Source organism: Metopolophium dirhodum, chromosome 9 (assembly GCF_019925205.1).
Source record: "Metopolophium dirhodum isolate CAU chromosome 9, ASM1992520v1, whole genome shotgun sequence".
Taxonomy (NCBI): Eukaryota; Metazoa; Arthropoda; class Insecta; order Hemiptera; family Aphididae; genus Metopolophium; species Metopolophium dirhodum.
This window is the reverse complement of record NC_083568.1, coordinates 26,239,149-26,261,733: the sequence shown is the minus strand read 5'-3', so window position 1 is coordinate 26,261,733 and position 22,585 is coordinate 26,239,149. Positions and strand designations below refer to the sequence as shown.

General features: G+C 35.2%; 1 protein-coding gene across 1 annotated transcript in view; it reads left to right on the top strand.

The window, feature by feature from the left end:
- Positions 1-22,585, top strand: part of LOC132951759 (protein PTHB1) — a 41,734-nt gene that overhangs the window by 2,577 nt on the left and 16,572 nt on the right. The window contains exon 2 of the mRNA XM_061023693.1: positions 21,316-21,835. Within this exon, the coding sequence (XP_060879676.1) occupies positions 21,576-21,835 (260 nt within the window). The 5' untranslated portion in view covers positions 21,316-21,575. The remainder of the gene's footprint in view (positions 1-21,315; positions 21,836-22,585) is intronic.

The window sequence follows — 22,585 nt, the reverse complement described above, 5'->3', positions numbered from 1 at the left end:
TTTCATATTAGAAGTTCAAAAGTAACGAACATATTATAAAGATTAAATAAAGCACATTTTTTTTTAAACATTTTAAATTCAAATTTTTGACAAAATGTCAAAATCCATCATAATCGCAAACATTATCAAATTATTTTGTATTTAAAAATGTATATAATGTTCAATTTTTATAGCCAATAACTAAAAGTTCAAAACAAGATTAAAATATTGATAAATATAAGTTATACCTATTAAACTATTGCAAATAATAGGTAACAACTTGGCAACAAAAAACAGCGATAAAACGGAAATATTTACACCAGACCAGTTTTGAATTAAATTTATTTGTTGTAATTAAAAAATGATTAGGTGACCCCAATGAGTTAAAATCTTAATCAAATATTTAAAGTACCTACCTACATTTCATATATAGACCTAATATTATAATGTTTAAAATATTTTACATTTTGTAGAGTCTGCATAGCACCTACCTATCTAATAACTTATTACTATCGCAAAATTACATTAAAAACACAACATCTAGGACGTTACCAAATAGGTATGTGATTTTTATTTATTAGATTTACCAAATTCTAATAACTTATTACTATCGCAAAATTACATTAAAAACACAACATCTAGGACGTTACCAAATAGGTATGTGATTTTTATTTATTAGATTTACCAAATTCGTTATCAAATGTATAAAATGTAACATTTATTTTTTCCATTATTAAGTTGTGTACCGTATTATGAATTTCTTTTCCTTTTTTTATTTTATTATTGATGTGTTTTTTAAAAAAAAAATGTACATAATATGATGTTGGCACTATTATTATTGGCGTATTATTAAACCGGACTCGACTAGAAGAAGGATATGAGTTCTAATATTTACTACGATAACCATAGGACTGGTGGTCTTAGGATTTGAATTTTGAAAGGAATTAATTATTAGTTTCGTATACATTTTAAACATAATATACCTAATAACGAGCCCATATGAACCCATTCGCTGATCAATTATTTAACAAAAAGCTGTTTTTGAAGAAATCTGGATTATCAAATCTATCCTAAGTGCACCTATGTATTGAATAGTTAATTTTAATTAATGCAATCTAAACACGACCTGCAGCCACATTTTAATTGGTTGACGGAATATCACTTCACGCGTAAACTTCGCACGCCAAGTACTGTGATGGCAGCTATTTTAAGTCGATGAAAAATAATTCAATTAATTGGAAACATTACTTTGCTCTTTAAACGGTACATTATATTATATAATATCAAACTTAAAAAAAGTTAAACGTTTGTTGGATATATTCATTAAAACAATTTACTGTGAAATTATTACAATACATTAATAAACTAATTATATTCGATTAAACAGTGTATAGGCACAATCGTCGTCAACAATAAACAATAATTATAGGTACTAGCCAACACAGTATAATATGAATTTTATTTTATAAACGACACGTTAACTGTTTATATTACGTCATAATAATATTATAATATTAACGATAAAAATTAATAATAGGTATATAACGTCATTGAAGTTATTTCAGGTATTACTTATGTAGTTATTATGTAGGTATACCTATACAACAGTATTTTGTGTGGCAAGAGCTGGGAGTGAGCAATTTCATTCGCGGGCGACGTGTGTATAGCGAGCCGCATTTCACTAAAGACTGAAATTGCCTTCCCTCACGAGCCACACATACTATTTTTATGTCACGCCTCTACGTTCATCGATCACGGAAAGTCGGCAAAGGTAATGCACTATGCACTATGCCGGGATCTATGCAACAACCAGACTATTGTACGAAAACAATTTTATGAAAGAAAATTGTTTGCTCGTCGTACAGGGAGGTTATAATATGAATATAAGATGTAACCCGCGATGTACGATCTACATCGCGATGTAACCTAAAGTTGACACAAAATAAAAATAAAATATAAAAGCACAAATCGTTGTAAAACAAATCCATTCGTGTTTGCCGGGGGGCCATCGCCCAGCCGCTATTCCAGTTAACAGGTACTACAACTGTTTCATCACTTGTAAAATAAAAATAGTAATTAATGTACTGCATTATCAGAGATTTTTGACTTTTTACACAATACCATTGATTATAAATACTAGAATTTATTTATTTATTAACTAAATATAATATAAATTAAATTATTAATTGGTTATTGGCTATTTTTTATCACATCTATTTCTTATCACACAGTACACACTGCACGCTACGACTCAGTATGAAGTCGTCTTTCTTATATTTGTATATATTTTATACAATATATTTTTATACTAAGGATTACGATTACCCACCAATTTTGGGGGTACACCCGCCCCTTAAAATAGGTGTGGCCGCCGCAATACATGGGTTCGGCGCCACTGAACAACCGTAACGAAATACAACTGGGTGTAACAGTGTTTTAAGTTTGACATAAAGTTAGTTTATCACGCACGAATCACATTTAATTATCGAGAATACAATATTATGGTATTTAATCTAGTACCCTCCCCCGCCTTGGCTGAGCCACTGTACAGGCAGTCAGTGCATACTAGCATACTGCATAATATAGTTTATGCACAGAATAATAATTCTGTGGTTTATGTCAAATACAGAAAAATGCTTGTCGATTTTTCATCTAGACGAATTACGTTTATCTGTTATTTTTATTCATATCTTCTAGCCACGAACACTAAGAATTATTTTACTCTACGTGCAAGGTATTTGGTAATTAGGTAATCGTCAAAAAAAAAAAAAGCAGCCATACAAGCAAAGCCAACATAATCGTCCCCTCTCTCGTGCAATAATACAGTGGCCAGTGTTGGGACCGAGTTTTCCGTACTTTAACCAGTGTTCGGATTAGATAAGTATTTTTTTTATCTAGATAAAGATAAAGATAATGCTACTCTAATGTATCTAGATAGAGATAAAAGATAACTTAACTCATATTTATCTAGATAAAGATAAAGATACAATTTTTTTTTAAATTGGTTTTTAAATTTAGGTATATTTTAGTTGGGCACTAGGAACATAATAATAATAATAATAATAATGATATAAATAAAAATAATTACATTATTTATAAACCATAAACTTGGTTTGAGAATCTGTATAAATATTTAAATGCGTTTGTACAATTTCGCGATTTCTATCATAAAAAATGTATCTAGATGAATTCATTTAGACGAGTAAAAAAATTATCTAAGATGAACGTTTAGATACCTTGTAACTATTTATCTAGATAAGATAAAAGATTGAACAAATAATTATCTAGATATTCATCTAGATAAATTTATCTAGATAAGTCCGAACACTGACTTTAACCGGCGGCCCTCGGGTCTCATTCCGTGCATAGTTTTTTTTTTATTTTAAAGTCTTAATTTCTTCAAACTATTAACATATTTTCAGTCATGACTTTGTAATGAAAACAGACGGTTGTCGTTTAGGTTATACTTGAATAATTCGTTTATTTTCATCAACTAATATTTTAACAATATTTTTGATCCAATTTTTACAATATTTTCTTTTACTGATCAATATTAATACTCAAAGAGTTTACAAAAATACAAATGATTTATCTGGGAATACATTTAGTGGTGGGAATCATACATTGAACTCACGATGTGGGTCTGTTGATTGGTATGAGGTATATGTCTGTGGGGCAGCCTCGTGAATGTCGTACTGCTCCGGTCGTGATGGTACAACGGGGTACAGTCGGGTGACGGCGGCGGCGACGGCTCGGCGTTCTCGGATAGACTTACGTAACGGGTTGGACGACGGCGGCGATGGCTCGACGTTCTCAATAACGGTAGCGGCACAACTGGGTCCGGACGGCGGCGGCAACGGCTCGGCGTTCTCGGATCGACTTACGTAACGGGTTGGACGACGGCGGCGATGGCTCGACGTTCTCAATAACGGTATCGGCACAACTGGGTCCGGACGGCGGCGGCAACGGCTCGGCGTTCTCGGATAGGCTTACGTAACGGGTTGGACGACGGCGGCGATGGCTCGACGTTCTCAATAACGGTATCGGCACAACTGGGTCCGGACGGCGGCGGCAACGGCTCGGCGTTCTCGGATAAACTTAGCGGCACAACTGGATCAGACGGCGGCGGCGATGGCTCGACGTCCTCAATAACGGTAGCGGTACAACTGGGTCCGGACGGCGGCGGCAACGGCTCGGCGTTCTCGGATAAACTTAGCGGCACAACTGGATCAGACGGCGGCGGCGATGGCTCGACGTCCTCAATAACGGTAGCGGTACAACTGGGTCCGGACGGCGGCGGCAACGGCTCGGCGTTCTCGGATAAATGGGCGTAACGGGTTGGACGGCGGCGGCGATGGCTCGGCGTTCTCAACAACGATAGCGGACAGGGTAGCCAACTGGACGGATGAACGTCACTAGTTGGTGGGAACAGTCTGTGGCATCACCGTATCTGCCGGTCATTAAATACCGGCCGGCTTCTGCAGACTGGAGGCAAGGCGCTGTTCTATTGTTTGGCGGAAGTTCCCGTGTCTACCGGTCACAAAGTACCGGCCGGTTTACTAGCTCGCCGCACTCAGCGAAGGGGACGAAGGGTGCTGTTGCTGTGCTCGTTGGCCTATACTTATGTTAAGTCTGGCCGTAGCGATAGGGGTGGTGTTATGGTAGCGGTTTTGGTCTCTTTGGGTGGTCCGGTCGTACCTAAAACCACTTAAAATATCCTGGGAGATAGCTCTACTGGTCTGGATTCTGGATTACTTTCAACTTTGGTTTTAAGTTGAGGGGTTTTTATTTAATCAGTGATTTCCCGGAGGGCGGCAGGCGTCCGGAAATCGGGTACTGCACGGGCGCTAGCTGTGGCTGTGTGGTGCGGTTAGGTTTGGGCGTTCGCCGGTGTTTCGCCGGTTCTACAATCGCAAGAGCGCGCGGTAGTCTTTACATGTGACGGTGTGGTAACGGGCCACGAGAGTGCGCCACCTAAATGAGCACTCCGTTTTATCCCGTTACATAGTCCCCTTTTTTAGTTTTACATGAATAGTGAGATCCGAGTTATTCTGTAAAACTAAAAACTTTAGATGTGGCTTGTTTCTTCATTGCCGATGCTGTTGTTTTAACGCTTTTATCTGTCTTGTCTTTTCTTTGTACATCTGTATTTTGAGCTGGGTCTTGGACATTCCTTCGAACTCTTTCATGAATTTCTTTGCTGTGAATACTGTCTCCTTGAGTTTATTATAGGCTCCTTGATAAGTTTTTTTTTTTTTTTTTTTGTGTTTTTTTTTTTTTTTTTTTTTTTTTTATATTTTTTTTTTTTTTATTGTATAATTGTTAATGTTCAACTGGTACCCCAGCAGGCAGTCCCACTTCGTGGTACAGTTTGATATTTTTTAAGTTGTATGTGCGTTGGGTTCCACTCTGAGTACGTATGGTTACCGTATTGTTTTGGTGTACTTCGTGGATCTGATAGGGCCCATGGTACAATAAGAATAACTTATGCGTCTCGTGGTCCTCAGCTGACGATAGCCGGTGTTCCTTGACTAGTACTTTCATTCCGACTTCGTATTTCGGAAAAGTTTTGCCTTTGTCCTTTAATCTGTTTCGCAATTGCGCCTGTTTCTGAGTCTTCTTGATCACGATCTGAATGACATCCGGGACAGGTTGATCATCTTTGTATGGTGGGAAAGTGACGAGTTTGGTGATGGGCAGTTGGGTGTTTTGTCCAAACATCACATATTGAGGTGTGTAGCCGGTGGATGAGTGAGTGGTGTGGTTAATCCAAAATTCAATATTGCTCAGCCATCGGAGCCAATTAGTATGCTGCTTGTGGCAATATGTTCGTAGTAACCTACCAATTTCTCGGTTCGTTCGCTCCACCGGGTTACTTTCAGGGTGGTATCCCGTGGTATGTACAATTTTGACTTTTAATCCTTCCATGATCCTACTCCACTTATGGCTTGTAAACTGCGTTCCATTGTCCGTGAGAATCTTCTGGAACAGTCCAACCGTTGGTATGTAATCCGTCACTATCCTCTTGACTATAGTGTCCGTTGTTGCGCGTTTTAGTGGATATAGCTTAACGTACTTAGAGAATAGGTCCAAAATGGCTAGGATGTATCGGCACCCTCCTTGTCCCCTGGGTAGTGGTCCCATCAGGTCTGCCGATACCATTTCGAGTGGCTTCTCTGGCAACAGACTCAGTGTCGGTCCCCTGGCTATCCGGTTGCTGATTTTGGTCCGCTGACAAAGATCACAGGTTTTGATGATCCTTTTGATCGTTTGATACATGTTTTTGAATTGGTGATTTTGTTGTAGCAGTTTGTATGTTTTATAAGTACCGCAATGTCCGTAGATCTGGTGCGTCTCGACGACAAGTGGTTGTACGAGTTCTTTCGGCACAATGACCTGATATTCCCCTTGGTGGGATTTGCGGAACAGCAATTGATTATGCTCGATTAAGTTGTGATCTGCTCGGCGATCTAGTCGCTGTTTCAGCTTGGTAATATATTCGTCGGCTTGTTGTACTGTGTGCCGTTCCTTGAATTTCTCCCTTAGTTCTGGACTGTAGTTTAATATGGCTAATTTGTTGATGACGATGGTCCGATCTTTTATCGACATTTCGTCCGTGGGTGATTGCGGGTAACGAGTCAATGTGTCAGCTCCGACATTTTCTCGACCTGGCACATGTGTTATCTCCCTACACTCCTCTTTTAATGGACATTGCCAGTATCCGGCGGTGAGATCAATAGAACTAAGGTACTTCATGCCGCGGAACTTCATCAGTGTCTCCTCCATGTTGGTGGGGCACTCCCGGTCTGGTATAATCATGGTGTTGATTTTCCGTGCATCAAGACAGAGCCGGATGTCGCCATTTTTCTTCTCTGTGCAAACAATCGGTGATGACCATGGTGATGTAGATTTTTCAATAATTTCTAATTTGAGCATTCTCTGTATTTCTGCGTCCACTTTGGGTATCCTGGACACTGGTATGGGATACTGTTTTTGATGGATAGGGTCCCCTGCCTTCACTCGTATCTGGCACTGGAATGTTTTAATTTTCCCTGGTTTGTCTGAAAATATTTCATCATATTTGTCGAGTAATGATATAAATTGTTGTTTCTCATCACTGGTAAGATCTACTTGGTCTTCTTCTGGATTTTCGCTTATCTCTACATTGAGTAAGTGCTCCTGGGCGCTGATCACTCTTGGGTTTTGGTTGGCGAACGGTATTTTGTGTATGGTCTGGTCAATCTTGAATTGAATAACTTGTTCCTTGAATTTGATTTGAGCGTCATATTTTTTCAATATATCAGCTCCAATTATCCCTTTTTCATTGAGATTCTCCACCTGAATGAAATTGGTTTGGATATACTCGTTCCCTATTTTGCACTCACAGAAAATCTGCTTTGATACTTTGCATATCTTTTTTCCGACCGCGTTACTGATTTGGATCCCGGTCACTGGAAGCTGTGGGATTTTTGGATTTTTGTTAGTGATAATATCTACCACCTCCTTCGTCAGTACACTGATTGTCGCTCCAGTGTCGATGAGTAGGGTGACTTCCTCCCCTTCTATTGTACATTGAATATACGGACTAACTGATTGATTAGTGGTATTCAATGAGTTGATTGCATGTTGTTCATTGCCACTAGATCCTGCTTGCTCTTCACTATTCGTTGCCACCTGTTGGATTTTTTCCGTTTGTGGTGTGCTGTTTTGTTGGGTCTCTCCTCGCTTGTCATTGCTGCGGTATGGTTGGTTGTTCCAACGGTTATTGCGTGGTGGCATATTGCTCCAACCATTACTCCGCTGGTTGTTCCAACTGTTGTTGTTTTGAGTATGGCTGTGGTTGTTGGATTCATTTTGGTTAGTTTTTTGATTATTTGCTTTGTTTTCCGTGGGTTGATCACTTTGCTCTTCCTCACCTAGTATCTTCATGGCTGTGAGTATCGTACATTCGGGTAGTGACACCAATATTGCTCTGAGGTATCCTGGGTAGTGTCTTGCTATGTGCTTTACAATTTCGTTCTCAGACAATCGTGGTACTTCTAAGTGTCGAAGTTTGGTTGCCCACGTGGCAAAATGTTCACGGTAGTTGGTGTTGTTTGGTATGTGCTTTGTACTCAGACATTGACTCCATACCTGGATTTGTATTTCCCTGGACCAAAATTCGTCAATAAACGCCTTCTTGAAATCGTCATAATTGGTGAGTTGGAATCGGATGGTAGAAAACCAATTTGATGCGGTTCCTTTTAAACAATCACCCACAATAATTATTTTCTCACCGACGTATGATTGTTTTACTGCAAAATATTCTTCCAGTCGGTACAGAAAATCTATTGGGTGTCCATCGCGGTTGTTTCCATAGAATATCGGACGCGATATCTCAGTGTTGTGTATTTGTTCCTTTTTATTATTACAGTCATTATGTACTGGTTGTCTACTGCTATTCTCATATTTCAGTTTTATATCATGGAGTTGAGCTTCAATCAAATCGATTTTCCTTTCGTAGTTTTCCACAACTTCTCCGATTTTCCGGTTACTCTCGTCTTCTAGGTTGTTGCACTTTTCTTCTAACTTATAAATTTTCTGCAACAGCTGGTCAGCTAAATATTGACCGTTCCTCTCCACTTCCGCTCGGAACGCGTTGAAAGCCTCTTCGGATATGTTTTTCTTCGGTGCCATTGTTAGAGATGTAGTTTTCTTCTTAATCGACACGAAGTAGTTTTTCTTCTAAATAACGATGTAGTTTTCTTCTCGTAGGTCGAAGTGGAATTTCTTCCTAATCGAGCACTGCAGTTGGGCGCCAATGTAATGAAAACAGACGGTTGTCGTTTAGGTTATACTTGAATAATTCGTTTATTTTCATCAACTAATATTTTAACAATATTTTTGATCCAATTTTTACAATATTTTCTTTTACTGATCAATATTAATACTCAAAGAGTTTACAAAAATACAAATGATTTATCTGGGAATACATTTAGTGGTGGGAATCATACATTGAACTCACGATGTGGGTCTGTTGATTGGTATGAGGTATATGTCTGTGGGGCAGCCTCGTGAATGTCGTACTGCTCCGGTCGTGATGGTACAACGGGGTACAGTCGGGTGACGGCGGCGGCGACGGCTCGGCGTTCTCGGATAGACTTACGTAACGGGTTGGACGACGGCGGCGATGGCTCGACGTTCTCAATAACGGTAGCGGCACAACTGGGTCCGGACGGCGGCGGCAACGGCTCGGCGTTCTCGGATCGACTTACGTAACGGGTTGGACGACGGCGGCGATGGCTCGACGTTCTCAATAACGGTATCGGCACAACTGGGTCCGGACGGCGGCGGCAACGGCTCGGCGTTCTCGGATAGGCTTACGTAACGGGTTGGACGACGGCGGCGATGGCTCGACGTTCTCAATAACGGTATCGGCACAACTGGGTCCGGACGGCGGCGGCAACGGCTCGGCGTTCTCGGATAAACTTAGCGGCACAACTGGATCAGACGGCGGCGGCGATGGCTCGACGTCCTCAATAACGGTAGCGGTACAACTGGGTCCGGACGGCGGCGGCAACGGCTCGGCGTTCTCGGATAAACTTAGCGGCACAACTGGATCAGACGGCGGCGGCGATGGCTCGACGTCCTCAATAACGGTAGCGGTACAACTGGGTCCGGACGGCGGCGGCAACGGCTCGGCGTTCTCGGATAAACTTAGCGGCACAACTGGATCAGACGGCGGCGGCGATGGCTCGACGTCCTCAATAACGGTAGCGGTACAACTGGGTCCGGACGGCGGCGGCAACGGCTCGGCGTTCTCGGATAAATGGGCGTAACGGGTTGGACGGCGGCGGCGATGGCTCGGCGTTCTCAACAACGATAGCGGACAGGGTAGCCAACTGGACGGATGAACGTCACTAGTTGGTGGGAACAGTCTGTGGCATCACCGTATCTGCCGGTCATTAAATACCGGCCGGCTTCTGCAGACTGGAGGCAAGGCGCTGTTCTATTGTTTGGCGGAAGTTCCCGTGTCTACCGGTCACAAAGTACCGGCCGGTTTACTAGCTCGCCGCACTCAGCGAAGGGGACGAAGGGTGCTGTTGCTGTGCTCGTTGGCCTATACTTATGTTAAGTCTGGCCGTAGCGATAGGGGTGGTGTTATGGTAGCGGTTTTGGTCTCTTTGGGTGGTCCGGTCGTACCTAAAACCACTTAAAATATCCTGGGAGATAGCTCTACTGGTCTGGATTCTGGATTACTTTCAACTTTGGTTTTAAGTTGAGGGGTTTTTATTTAATCAGTGATTTCCCGGAGGGCGGCAGGCGTCCGGAAATCGGGTACTGCACGGGCGCTAGCTGTGGCTGTGTGGTGCGGTTAGGTTTGGGCGTTCGCCGGTGTTTCGCCGGTTCTACAATCGCAAGAGCGCGCGGTAGTCTTTACATGTGACGGTGTGGTAACGGGCCACGAGAGTGCGCCACCTAAATGAGCACTCCGTTTTATCCCGTTACAACTTGAACGGCCCAAAATTATCGTAGCCCACCGGATTGTCTCGGTAACTCGCCGGGCCAATCTGGCCACAGAGAATTAATACCTAACTAAAATACCATCCATGATAATAGATCAAATATGGGAGTTAGATGATATGTCTAGTCAAACGATCGGTGTATTATACGGATCTTTCCATTCCTCTGTCTGCGGTTCCGAATGTCTGGTGTTTTGACTTTTGACGTTCAAGACGTGCAGTTAGATTATGTTTATGTTTATTGAATGGTGCTCGATCATTAATTTCACAATATTATTATAATATTATAAATTGGGATCTAAATTATTAGAATTTTTAAAAATTTAAATTATCGTGATTCCATGGTGACGGTAGTACATCGTACTACTCTAGCGCGATCTATCATCATTTTGATGTTGGTAAGAACATCTTAGTGTTCGGACCACGATGTAGATAATACCATGGCTAAATATATAATGGCTAATATATATATGTATATATGATGGCTAAATATTTAGCCATGGATAATACTACCTACTTTGATGGGTTGAATTTATTTTGTTAAGTGTCCTTTATATTGGTATTTTATTTAACTATCATGTTTTCAACAGCGACATCTACTATTAGATATAAACTAGTAAAACAAATATTTAATAGTGTTATAATAGGTAACTGTGTGACTGTGTGAAGGTGACTCCATACCTTATATGCAATAAAAAATATATGTGCTATAAAAAAAAATGTCAAAATATAAGCCTCCCCCCGCTGACTTTAAAGTTTAAGGCATACCTACCTTCCTAAATCCTAGTTACGCCTACGCTGGCCTTGCAAGTGGCCAAGTGGCCGTACCCGTGGCTTGAGTCTTACTTAGGTACCTAAATGTTTTTATCCAGCGTGCTGAAAACAGAAAATAATATCCATAACTATAGATTATTATAGCCTATAGTTTATTACCTACATTGGTGGTCCTATATTGGATATACCTAGGTGTTTTAGAATTTAACTCGTATTATTTTAGGGTAATGTTGGCTACATTATCTCCTCCCACCTTCTGTTGGTACAACTGTGTGTGTGTTACGAAACGCACACTTTTTATGTTATGTACGTTATACCTTTTTTTCTTTTAAAAGCTAACTTTTTATGTATTGTGTTCATTTGGATTATTATGTATTAAATCCTATTCTTTTAATATTATTACTTTATGTGTTCAATTATTTATTAACAAAGGGTCGGCGTAAGGGTAGCGACTCCTACATTATTATATTGTAATATTGATGTAACTTTAATTTACTGATCCAATAATATCGCACTAATAAATCAAAAAAGCGACAGCAAATCAATTAAAGTAACTATATAATACATATTTTTACACAATGTTTGACTTACTATCTTTAAAATTTCTCTAAATATTCATATAAAACCTCAATTGTTTTATCTTGTTACACCACGGCCGTAACCAAAACCGAAAGCTTTTTAAATTAATTGACTTATGTTCTTCTCTGTCTATAATTCCATGTTTATTTAACTGTATAATTGTATAAATGGTTAGTAGGTACTGTGGTATTAGACAATACGCGGTAAACCAACTATACGCCTTACCCTCGTATTCTCTAGTTAATGACACTCTCTAAAGTTAATTAGAATGGCACTGTTAACTCGTTTAGGTACGATGGGTATGCGCTTGTCAATTCTTAGTTCGTTCCTATCTAGTTGAAATGACTCAAAGATTACATATACCTTGGCACTATTCAGTTTAATAAAACTTCATTGACACATAGTACGTATATACGGACGCTGTTCCTATGAAAGGTAAGAACGTAAAAATGACTAAAATAATGTTTAACTCGGGTTTTCGGGTCGGAAACACTTTTATTGTATTAAAACAAACATAAATAAAACACTTAGCAAATTCAGATCGCCTAGCCCGTACTACGATCCCGTGCCGTTTCACACGCAAGTCGTAGCTACGTTCTCGCCGAATCACTCAGCGACAACGGGGGCCCGCGCCTGCGCGTACGGCGGTGTTATACAGAAAATACTATCGTCGCCTCAGCACATATTATGCTTCGCTGGCTGGACCTATGTCAATAATTTACAATTTGAAATATTCCCACCTATATTACATATATATTAAATGATATTATTTTGACGACTGTCTACAATATACGACAGTACCTGCAAATTATTATAGTATATAGTTACCTATAATTGTCTACATTAAAATTTTTATATTAGTCAAATTAGAATTTATATTAAAATTAAAAACTATAAGTTAAAATATTAACTTTATTCGTCTACAAATCCATCGCAATTCATATTATAATGTACCTACCTTTAGTTATTAGATATAATAAATTTACGCCATATAAAAATAGCGAGTTTTTTTCGAGCAAAGAGATCGACAGTTCATTGACGTTATTCTTTTGACACCAAAAACTTGCAGATATTAGTTATACTTTGACTAAATAAATACTTAATATAGGTAGGTACCTACATTATTTATATATATATATACCTTGTACTAAAAATATAATCAGGTACCTAACCTAGTCAAAAATATATGTGGGTACCTATTACCTATACCTACATGAATAAATTACAATAAAAAACTGGAAGTTAGGAATAAAAAACTGCTCTTGCTGTAAATACGTCAACATTAATCTCCTTACAATATAAAATAGGGAGAGAGAGGTTAATGGTTTTCTGTAGGTACATACTAGTAGAACTAGATATACCTATATATTCGAATGTATTATTAAGTAGAAAATAATTCTGTAATAGGTACCAATACCTACATACTATTGTTTATGTTTTAACCAGCTTAAACGAGTATAGGTATGTAAGTTTAAAATGAATTAATCATGATTATGTGTCGATTATAGTGGGGAATTATTGTGTAGATTTTTCAAATGTAAGTATTTTACGATCACGGACAGACTTGATGCTGAACGTAATAAATAAGTACCTTTATTTAAATATTTAAAAGTCAAATTAGTTTCCGGGACGGCGAATGATGCACTTAATAGTTTGAAGATAGGGCTTTTAAGGGTGACCGAAAAAGTAAAAAATAAAATGAAGGTCTTGGATATAAGATGAGACTAGGAAATTAAATTAAATTTTGAATTTTTTTTTCATCCGACTATGTTATATAGTTACGGAAATTTTTTTACGGTCTATTGTATTTTCTCATTTATATTTACATTTTTCACATGCGAATATAAAGAATTCGCAATTTTTAAATATAGTTATTAAAACTATGAATAGAAAGGAAAACAATAACCATTTTCATATTTATATAATAATCGGCTGTAAATTGTAATGATGTACCTATAACAATGCGGTATTAGGTACGCGTAAAAATGGTATTAAAAATAAATATTGAAAATTAAATGAACACTTCGCAGTTTTCTTTAAATAATAAGGCATACATCGATTAATACAGTGATATATTTAACTTAACACTATATCGAACTTAAAATAAAGTAACCCTGTAAATTATATTATCATTGGATCATTATTCAATTTCATGGAGTAATTATTATTACCACAGAATTATTCTGTTATTATTCTGTGTTCAATTTATAAGAATGATAAGTTTTTCGCTCCATTAATATTATCACCATAGTTTTTATCAAATTGTTATTAGTTTGTTACTTTTTTTTTTATTTTGTTATTAACGTTTTGAATTTTATCCATAAATGTTCAGCAAGGTAATTTTCGATAGAGTTAATCTTTTAATAAATATATATTAATTGGTTTTAAGCATTTTTCTTATTTTTATAATTATTATTATTAACATCATTTAGCTGTTCAAGCACTGGTGTTTTCAATCGACAAAAATCCACTAAATGAACAGTATTCATTAACTGGTTTTATTTGTTGTATTCAGTAAATGAACAGTTGGATATACTCATATTTTAAACCTTTAGTCCTGTGTATGAACATTTTTCCTAAAAAGCTACTCAGTAACTAGTTTTTTTACTAAACTATCTTATCTTATAAAAAATAGTAAAATAGTAAAGTAGGTAAAAAAAGAATATAATATAATAGTAGAAATCACTAATCAGTGTTAATTTACAGGAGTGTTGGTATTCATTTAATGGACAATTTGTTCATTTATTAGAAAAACTTGTTATTTTTATAATTGACTTTTTAAAAACATAATTTGTTTTAATATAATAAATATGTGACTTTTATGTTGCATAACATTTTGATACATAATATAAATACATTTTGTGTCCAAAAATTCTCTGTTACATATATAGTTAAAAGGGTTAAAAATCTTTAGGTGTTCATTCACTGGCCCTCTTAACTAGTATAATGCAATTAAAATGTAATATATGAAGATGAATATTATGTTGTAATAATGAGAATGGTAAACAAAATGATATAAATATAATAAAATATGGTAAATTGGTGTGCATTGTGCAGCGATTTTTGTATCAACTGTTGAGAGGATGCTACACAACCGCATTTTAAGGGGTTTTATATAGACAATTTTAAGGGTTTTTGATAAAAGTTATTGTTAAAATATAATATTATGTTTAAAATTTGAAATATTAACTCAAAACATCTTAACAGTGGTCCCGTGTCAATACCATTGTTGGTTGTTATGCCTAATGAGTAATGACTATAATAATATTATATTTTACATTTATAGAAAACGGTTACGGGTGAAGACGAACCTTTTAAGCTGCAGTTAACCACAGTTAAGAAATCAAATTTATACACTGTAATTAAATAATATATTTTGCTGTGGTATAACGTTTATATTTTAATATAAAAAAAAATTATCACTTTTTTGAAATGTATTATTCTTATGTTTATCAAACTTCAGTTGTGTTTTTTTATAACACTATATACAATTGTAAGGGGTTTTCTACGACTGCGCTAACCAAGAAAACTACTGAACCGATTTGGCTGAAATTTTACACTATTATACCTGACAGTCTGCTGAAGGTTTTAGTACCACTTTTGTTAATAAAAAATAAGTATAAAGTTCTTGAAAATTAAATAACAAAGCTAATCTAATCTTTATATATATAAAAGAACAGGCCTTTTTTATATTCCAATTTTGTGACTATACTATTTAATTTTTTCACAGAGTTGTTCCAAATACCTTTCTGAGTGTTAGCACGTCGCCCAATTTTTCATTTTTTTTTTTGTCAGAGGGGTGGGAGAGGGGGGATTGTGATATTAATATGTGGTTCTTCTAATACTTTCACCGTGCAATAAGAAAGGATTTGCCAAAATTCGTATTTTAAAGAGGTGCTCAAACAGGGACATTAACGTTCACATTGGAAATTTTATTTTTATTTATTAATAGTTGCCATTGGTTACAGTTAATAGTAGAAATTAGTGTTGATTTATTATCGGTTGCCATTGGTTATTTGGTCAGATCAGGTACAAGCTTGCATCAAATCGAATTATTGAACATTGCCTACCAAGGTGATTGGTGAAAGAGTTGCCCTTTGTCCGCGATCCGACGTAGTTGGAATGCCTACCAGGGTGGCTGAGTTGCACTTACTGCAGTAAGTTACACCCAAAAGTAGTTGAAAAATCATAATTTTTTTAAGATTTGCGATTTTTTACGGGCTTGTTGCAACCAACGAAGTGCATGGGTTCTGCTATAAAAATATATTTACCATTAATACCGCTAGAAATATTTAAATACGTTTTCATTAACCGTTTTTTATATTAACTTGCCGATCACATTAAACGATAAAATTTGAATAAAAAATTATACATATCATCGTCCGAAGACAAATTGAACAACCAATCACGGGCGAAGCTGTGACGGGTCGGCAATTACGGTATAAAAATAAAATAAAAACGCTAAAACATACGGAAATTAATAATGTCTCTCGTATCGTGTATACATATTTTGATTTCTCAACTGTGAACAACAGCTGTGCGCCTGTGCAGTGACTGTAGCCTGAGCGGTTGTCTTTCACGCGAAGCAGTTTTCCACGAGCAATATTATATATTTTATGACTGGATATGTATGGCGTCCTCTTAAGCATAAAATGTTTTTGGCTGGTGTCTATCCCATTCTACCTAGGGTCCTAGGATCATATTATTATTATTTTAGTATGATTGATTTACGCACGTGCGTTATCGCGGCGGGGCACAATACATAATAATACAATGACGTGTTTCTGCCAATATATATAGGTTATGTTAGGCGTATATACTTACTATTAATATATTATATTATTATATATAGCTTCGGCTTTGGCCGATGCAGTTATTATTCGGATTTGTGGGCTTCTGCGGTACCTACAATATATAGGTACCAATAAATACGTACCTATTAATTAATCGATCCTGCCGTCAACGATTGTTTGTCATAACACTATTAATATAATAATTAATATTATAACAATGCTGCGATCGGTGGCGTTGGCGGCAGCGTATGTGTATCCATAATATGCTGTGTAGCCATTATAAGTCTAAATTAGAGTACAGCCGATGATGGTGGCACCATAGTTATTATACCTTATAATAGCATAAAGGTAATACGTTTATATACAGCTCACAGTTCAGTGAATCATCCGAACAGTGGTTGTGAGTTTGTGAATAATATGACTTATGACTTATGAGTCAGAGTTAGCTGGATACGATTGTATGCAACATCAGCTATATAAATAATACAGCTTGTGATATTATTGTAACATTTGTAACGTATCGTAACGTTATTTTACACGTGCACGATTATTATTATTATTATAATATAATACCGTAATAATATTTTAATCGCGTGATGATGATATTAATATTAGCTTACTGCAGTGCACTATAATTATAGACCTATGTAAAATCGATATATTATTATCACAATTTATAATAGGTTTGCAAGTTTGCGTTTGCTATAATCAATCGTGCAAGTACCTTACCAATTATTACCATAACAATACATCATACTCATTGGGATTATTTATAAACACATTTTATACCTGTATTCTAATAATATTGTTAGGTGATCGAGGAATTTATAATAATACCAGGACCGATGCCAGAACATTCGATGTATTTATATAACTATGTATTTATACTTGTATAATGTATTTTATTTTTTATTTTTATATAATAATTGTACAATCTGTAAATTAATATTTTTTACAATTAGCCCAAGTGATGTTGTGGATTTATAAAAAGTAAATATTAGCAATAATAAAATATACGTACAACATTTCAGACCGGGGGCTTGTGTGAAGTGAGAATCCCCAAAAAAAAACCAAAGTGATAATATAATCAGAGAATTAGCATTATCATAAAATATAATATACAATCTATATGCTGTGTTATCAATATTATATAAATTATATATAAATTAATTATTCATTCAAATATTATACTATCAATTATATATTTATTTTATCCTATTTCAAAGCTAGGCAAGTTAGTCACTTTTTTAAACTAGTTAAAGTTAAGTTACTTTAATATAAAAAGTAACTAAGTTAGAATCTAAGTAAGTTTCTGAAATTTACCAAACTTCTAACTTATTTCGATAGAAGTAGTTTGGTGAAAATAGTAACATAAGTTAGAAGTTAGAAATTAGTTTTTTTTTAGTTTAAAATATAAATTTAAAAAACCATTTTTTCAAATGTAATGCATTATATAAATAAATTTTTCTTTTTTTTATACTATTTAATAATAACAATAAAAATATTATTATTATTAAGTAACAGTAATAGAATAAAGGAAAAAGATATATCTCTACAATTTTGATTATATTATAATTTTGTTTTTTTTTTCTTTTGGTTTTTTTTCCGTATACCGTTAGGAACCATCCGTTTATGGAACTTCATATTATGTACATATTATTTATATAAGTAGACAGTTGTAGTACACGTCGTTCGTGATGTTAATGGTTGTACATTCAGTATTATTATATGCACCTACCTATATGTACTAAACTCGTATACATTAATAATTATTGTGATTACGACGTTTTGACGGGTTCGTGTATTGCCCGTTTCATATAATATATTATAAATTATAAGAATATTTAAATTTAAATTTAAATATTATATTAAAAACATATTATTTCCACGTTGTTTTTCTATCGTAATTACGTATGGTTTGCGTGTGATTAAATAATTGTTAGGCTTAAGTGTGTATGTGTGTTTTTTAAGAAAAAAAAGGTCGTCATTAAGTAGAAAAACGAGACATTAAGCAGCAGTGCTTTTACAGCTGTTGCTATATTATAACATTCGACTACGCGAGCGTATGACAATAGAACAAATATTAATTTCTTCCATTACCTATAGTGCAACTTTTATTTAAACCTAAATGGCTTGATGTATGGCACTACTGGCACAGTACATATAAATAGACATATTATATACAATAATATGCACATCTATTCATATATCTTCATTAACTATCATAATAATAATATACTCATGTGAACTAATATGACTGGTAGACATCTACTTTATACTTCCTAAATCGTATAAGATCTTGAAAATTGTCATTTTAGTTTATTGTGAACTGGAATAATTAATATTAGGGTTTATGATGATTTGATTAGTATTTATTATGGAATATTTAATATAATCATAGAGATTTATTTTAAACTGCTTATTGTTTGCCAAAGGAAGTTTCAAGGTATTATTATTATATTGCATATAATATTATAATATATAAAGGTGCCCCAACTTTTAAACTGCGCTTATAAATAAGTTACCATATATTGTATAAACTTTTAACAGTTACGCTCCAGTAGTGCACCTGCTTTTAACTGATCCGATTTGAGAAATTATCAATACTTTAATACATTAATGAGATACAAAATATATATTATAATTCCACGTCCAACAAGTACATCACTGGATTAATAGTAGATATTTTAATTATTATTGGGTAATTTTTCTAAAGTGAGAAATACATTTTAATTTTAACCAACATTAAGACGAACGGTTTGTTTGTTTGTTTTCACAATATTTAATTTGTATCGGTTTTGTGGGAACCGTGATAGAATACGTATACATTCGAAATCTTACAATTTGATTATTAACATAAGGAAACCCGTAAGAAGTATTGTATTTTTGTGTTAGGTCTATTTCATTCACTGTTATTGTTATGAATTTTTTAAAAAATGTATCATTAAATGATTACCTTATTAAAGCAAACTAATTATTATTGTTTTTAAAAAGTGAAACAAATTATAATGAAAGTTATGTTTTATGCCTATATGGTTATTCGCTATTAGGAGGGAATGAGACGATTATTCAAGTAATATTGAAAATTCCTCCGTGCATATAACATATAGCATTAATTATTTATATAAATTGTAAAACAAATTTATTTAACAAAAAAAAACTATGACTTAGGTACCATTTTATTTTTTTTTAGATAACTAAGTTTCAAGTTTCAATCGTATTATCTTTATCTATTTTGATTGTATTGTATGACTGTAAAATATTTGAATTGTCCCATTCCGGTACAGATGATGCGTAGGTGTCTATATGTAAGGAATAAAGTGGGCGCTGGGCAGTCATTGAGATTGGTACACTTTTGTCGTATATTATCTATTAAACTTAATGGTTTAGAGAGAAGTGTTTGTTCACCTCTCCAGTGAACTGTATACAAACTGTAGTTCTATTTTCGTTCGTGACGGTTATTTAATCCTCTAAGAGAGTACCAGCTATGCCCTACATCAAATAATGCGTTTATCTATTACTATTTCAACTATTTCAACTCCACTGATTTACAGTAATATTCATCACGTCTCAATGCACCTTATTGGCCCTTACAATACATAAATGAATTTGTACCTATGAACGTCAAACGAAAAATTTAAATATAAAATACAAAGTAATATTGTTATTTGTTTTAAGTTGTATAAATTAATAACATACAGTGTATAAACACCTACCTAGCAATTAACGTTAGTAATGGTACCTATAATAAAATAAATTAATTTAAATAGTGTACGTATAACGTATAGAATAACGTTTTTAAAAGTTTCAAAAGTAAGAAATTCTTATTTTTTTTTTTTATTGATCAAAAACGATTTAACAGCAATGATTATCAACGTGAAGTTATGTGTGTACATTTTTTTTAAATACAGTATTTTTTTTTTTTAAATATATTTAAAATATTTGTTTGTTTTCATATGGTTATTTGTAAGGTACAGAAAATAAAATAGTTGTTATGAATAGATATAATAACGGCCCCCACAAGAGCCCCCAACCTGTTGGGGTTGAATCTAGAGTACAGGGGTCCGGCTATTTAAGGGGCCCATAGAAATTAATTTGTAATTTTTGAAATTTTGATAGGTATACGTATTTTATGATATAAATGTATATTAATATAAAATATTAGGTTATTTTGTTATTTTAAGCTGTGGGTTAACCATTGATTACCTAGAAATCGTGTAAGTGACACTCGTATCGTATGGCCGTATCACTTGTAGTGGGTTGTATTTTATTGGAAGTTTTGTATAGGGCCCACAAAAAAATGTATTACAGGTGCCAAAAATTTGATGTGAGGAGCCCGGATAAAATTTTAGACTTGTATTTTATATTTGGTCGAAACCATCCAAACAACTGTTAAAAAATCGGAGTAGGTTACATTTAACGGAATGAATTCACAGGCGTTTAATTTGTTATGAGCAACGCCGTCCACGATCAGCTATTATACTACGTATAATAATATAGTATTATTCCTTAATAATAACTGTTACAATAAATTAGGTACAACTAAATGACCGAAATTATTCGAAAGATCCGTCGTATCAGCTAGCTGAATATATCGAATTGTGCACTTTTTACATTTGTACGTAGGTTCAAATATTAACAATTTTTGTTTGTATTATATGAATCGGTTCTTATTTATTTTTATCTAGTGATAGTAAAATTGAGTATGACTGTCGTCGGGAGTCGGAGGAGATCATATTCCGAGAAAATAAGCAAACTTACAAACAAGGGCATCTGCTATACTATAATATTACTATGGCTGTGTTGAAATAACGTGAAAGCGTCAAGACGAAGGAGAGGAGGAAACAAAATAATAAAAAAAAAACATGCACGAGTGGCCTTATAACTTGTAAAATATATAATCATATAATTATATATTATTATTATTGCAATCGTCGTCGGACGGATTATGTCGTTGTTCAAAGTCCGAGACTGTTGGTCTACCGTATGCGGCCGGGGCGAGACTTTCGGGTGCGACGCCCTGGCGGTAGACGACCTGTTCGGCGCCGGCGAGGACAACATTATCCTGGGAAGCTTGGACGGTGTCCTCAGGGTGTACGGTGTGCACGCCGCCCCGCCGCCCGATTTCCAATACTCGCCGTCCGACCTGTTGATCGAAGTGCAGACGGACAGTCCCGTGTTGCAGGTGTGCACCGGTAAATTAATCAGGTCAGTGTGTATACCTATGTGTGTAATAATAATGTGTCTGGAAGTACCTATCCCATCTATAGTTTCACAAAAAAAAAATACGATAGAATACGTTTTCAGAGCACTTTTTAAGACGTATACTTTCTGCTATAGCCACTATAGGGTACCTGCTATATATTGAGCACAGACGATTTTTTTCAAATGTTCGAATAGTGTTGCCAAACTCCAATTTCAATTTTCATCACTTTGATTGAAAATAAATATATACTTATACATACAAAATAACTTTCCATATTGTAGTGCATTTTTTTTCGCACGAGTGAGGATCAATATTGTATTATTTATATTATTTTATTTAAAATACCATGTATAATAATAAACGAATAACTATTGTTAAATAAGTTAAATATTTGTTACCTATATCACTGACTTTTGAAAAGGTCGTTTAAAGCGTATTATTCAACGGGGTTTAGTGGGATTAAATAGTAAAAAAAACATGCACAATACAATATAATATCATATTGTATTTTTCATCTCATTTTAATTTTGTGTGTAGCTGTGTAATTGTATTTTTAACTTATAAGACTTTATAGTTAGAATACTTATATAACCTATAATATTTCTAAAGAGTAAAGTACTATTTTGCACCAGTCTAAGGTATGGTGGTTGGCGTCACGATAAAACCCTTAGATGAAGTGATCGAGATGGTGGTAAATATAATATGAGGAACCAGAGCCAAGTTAATAATTGAGGTTGTACTTGATGGTTGTA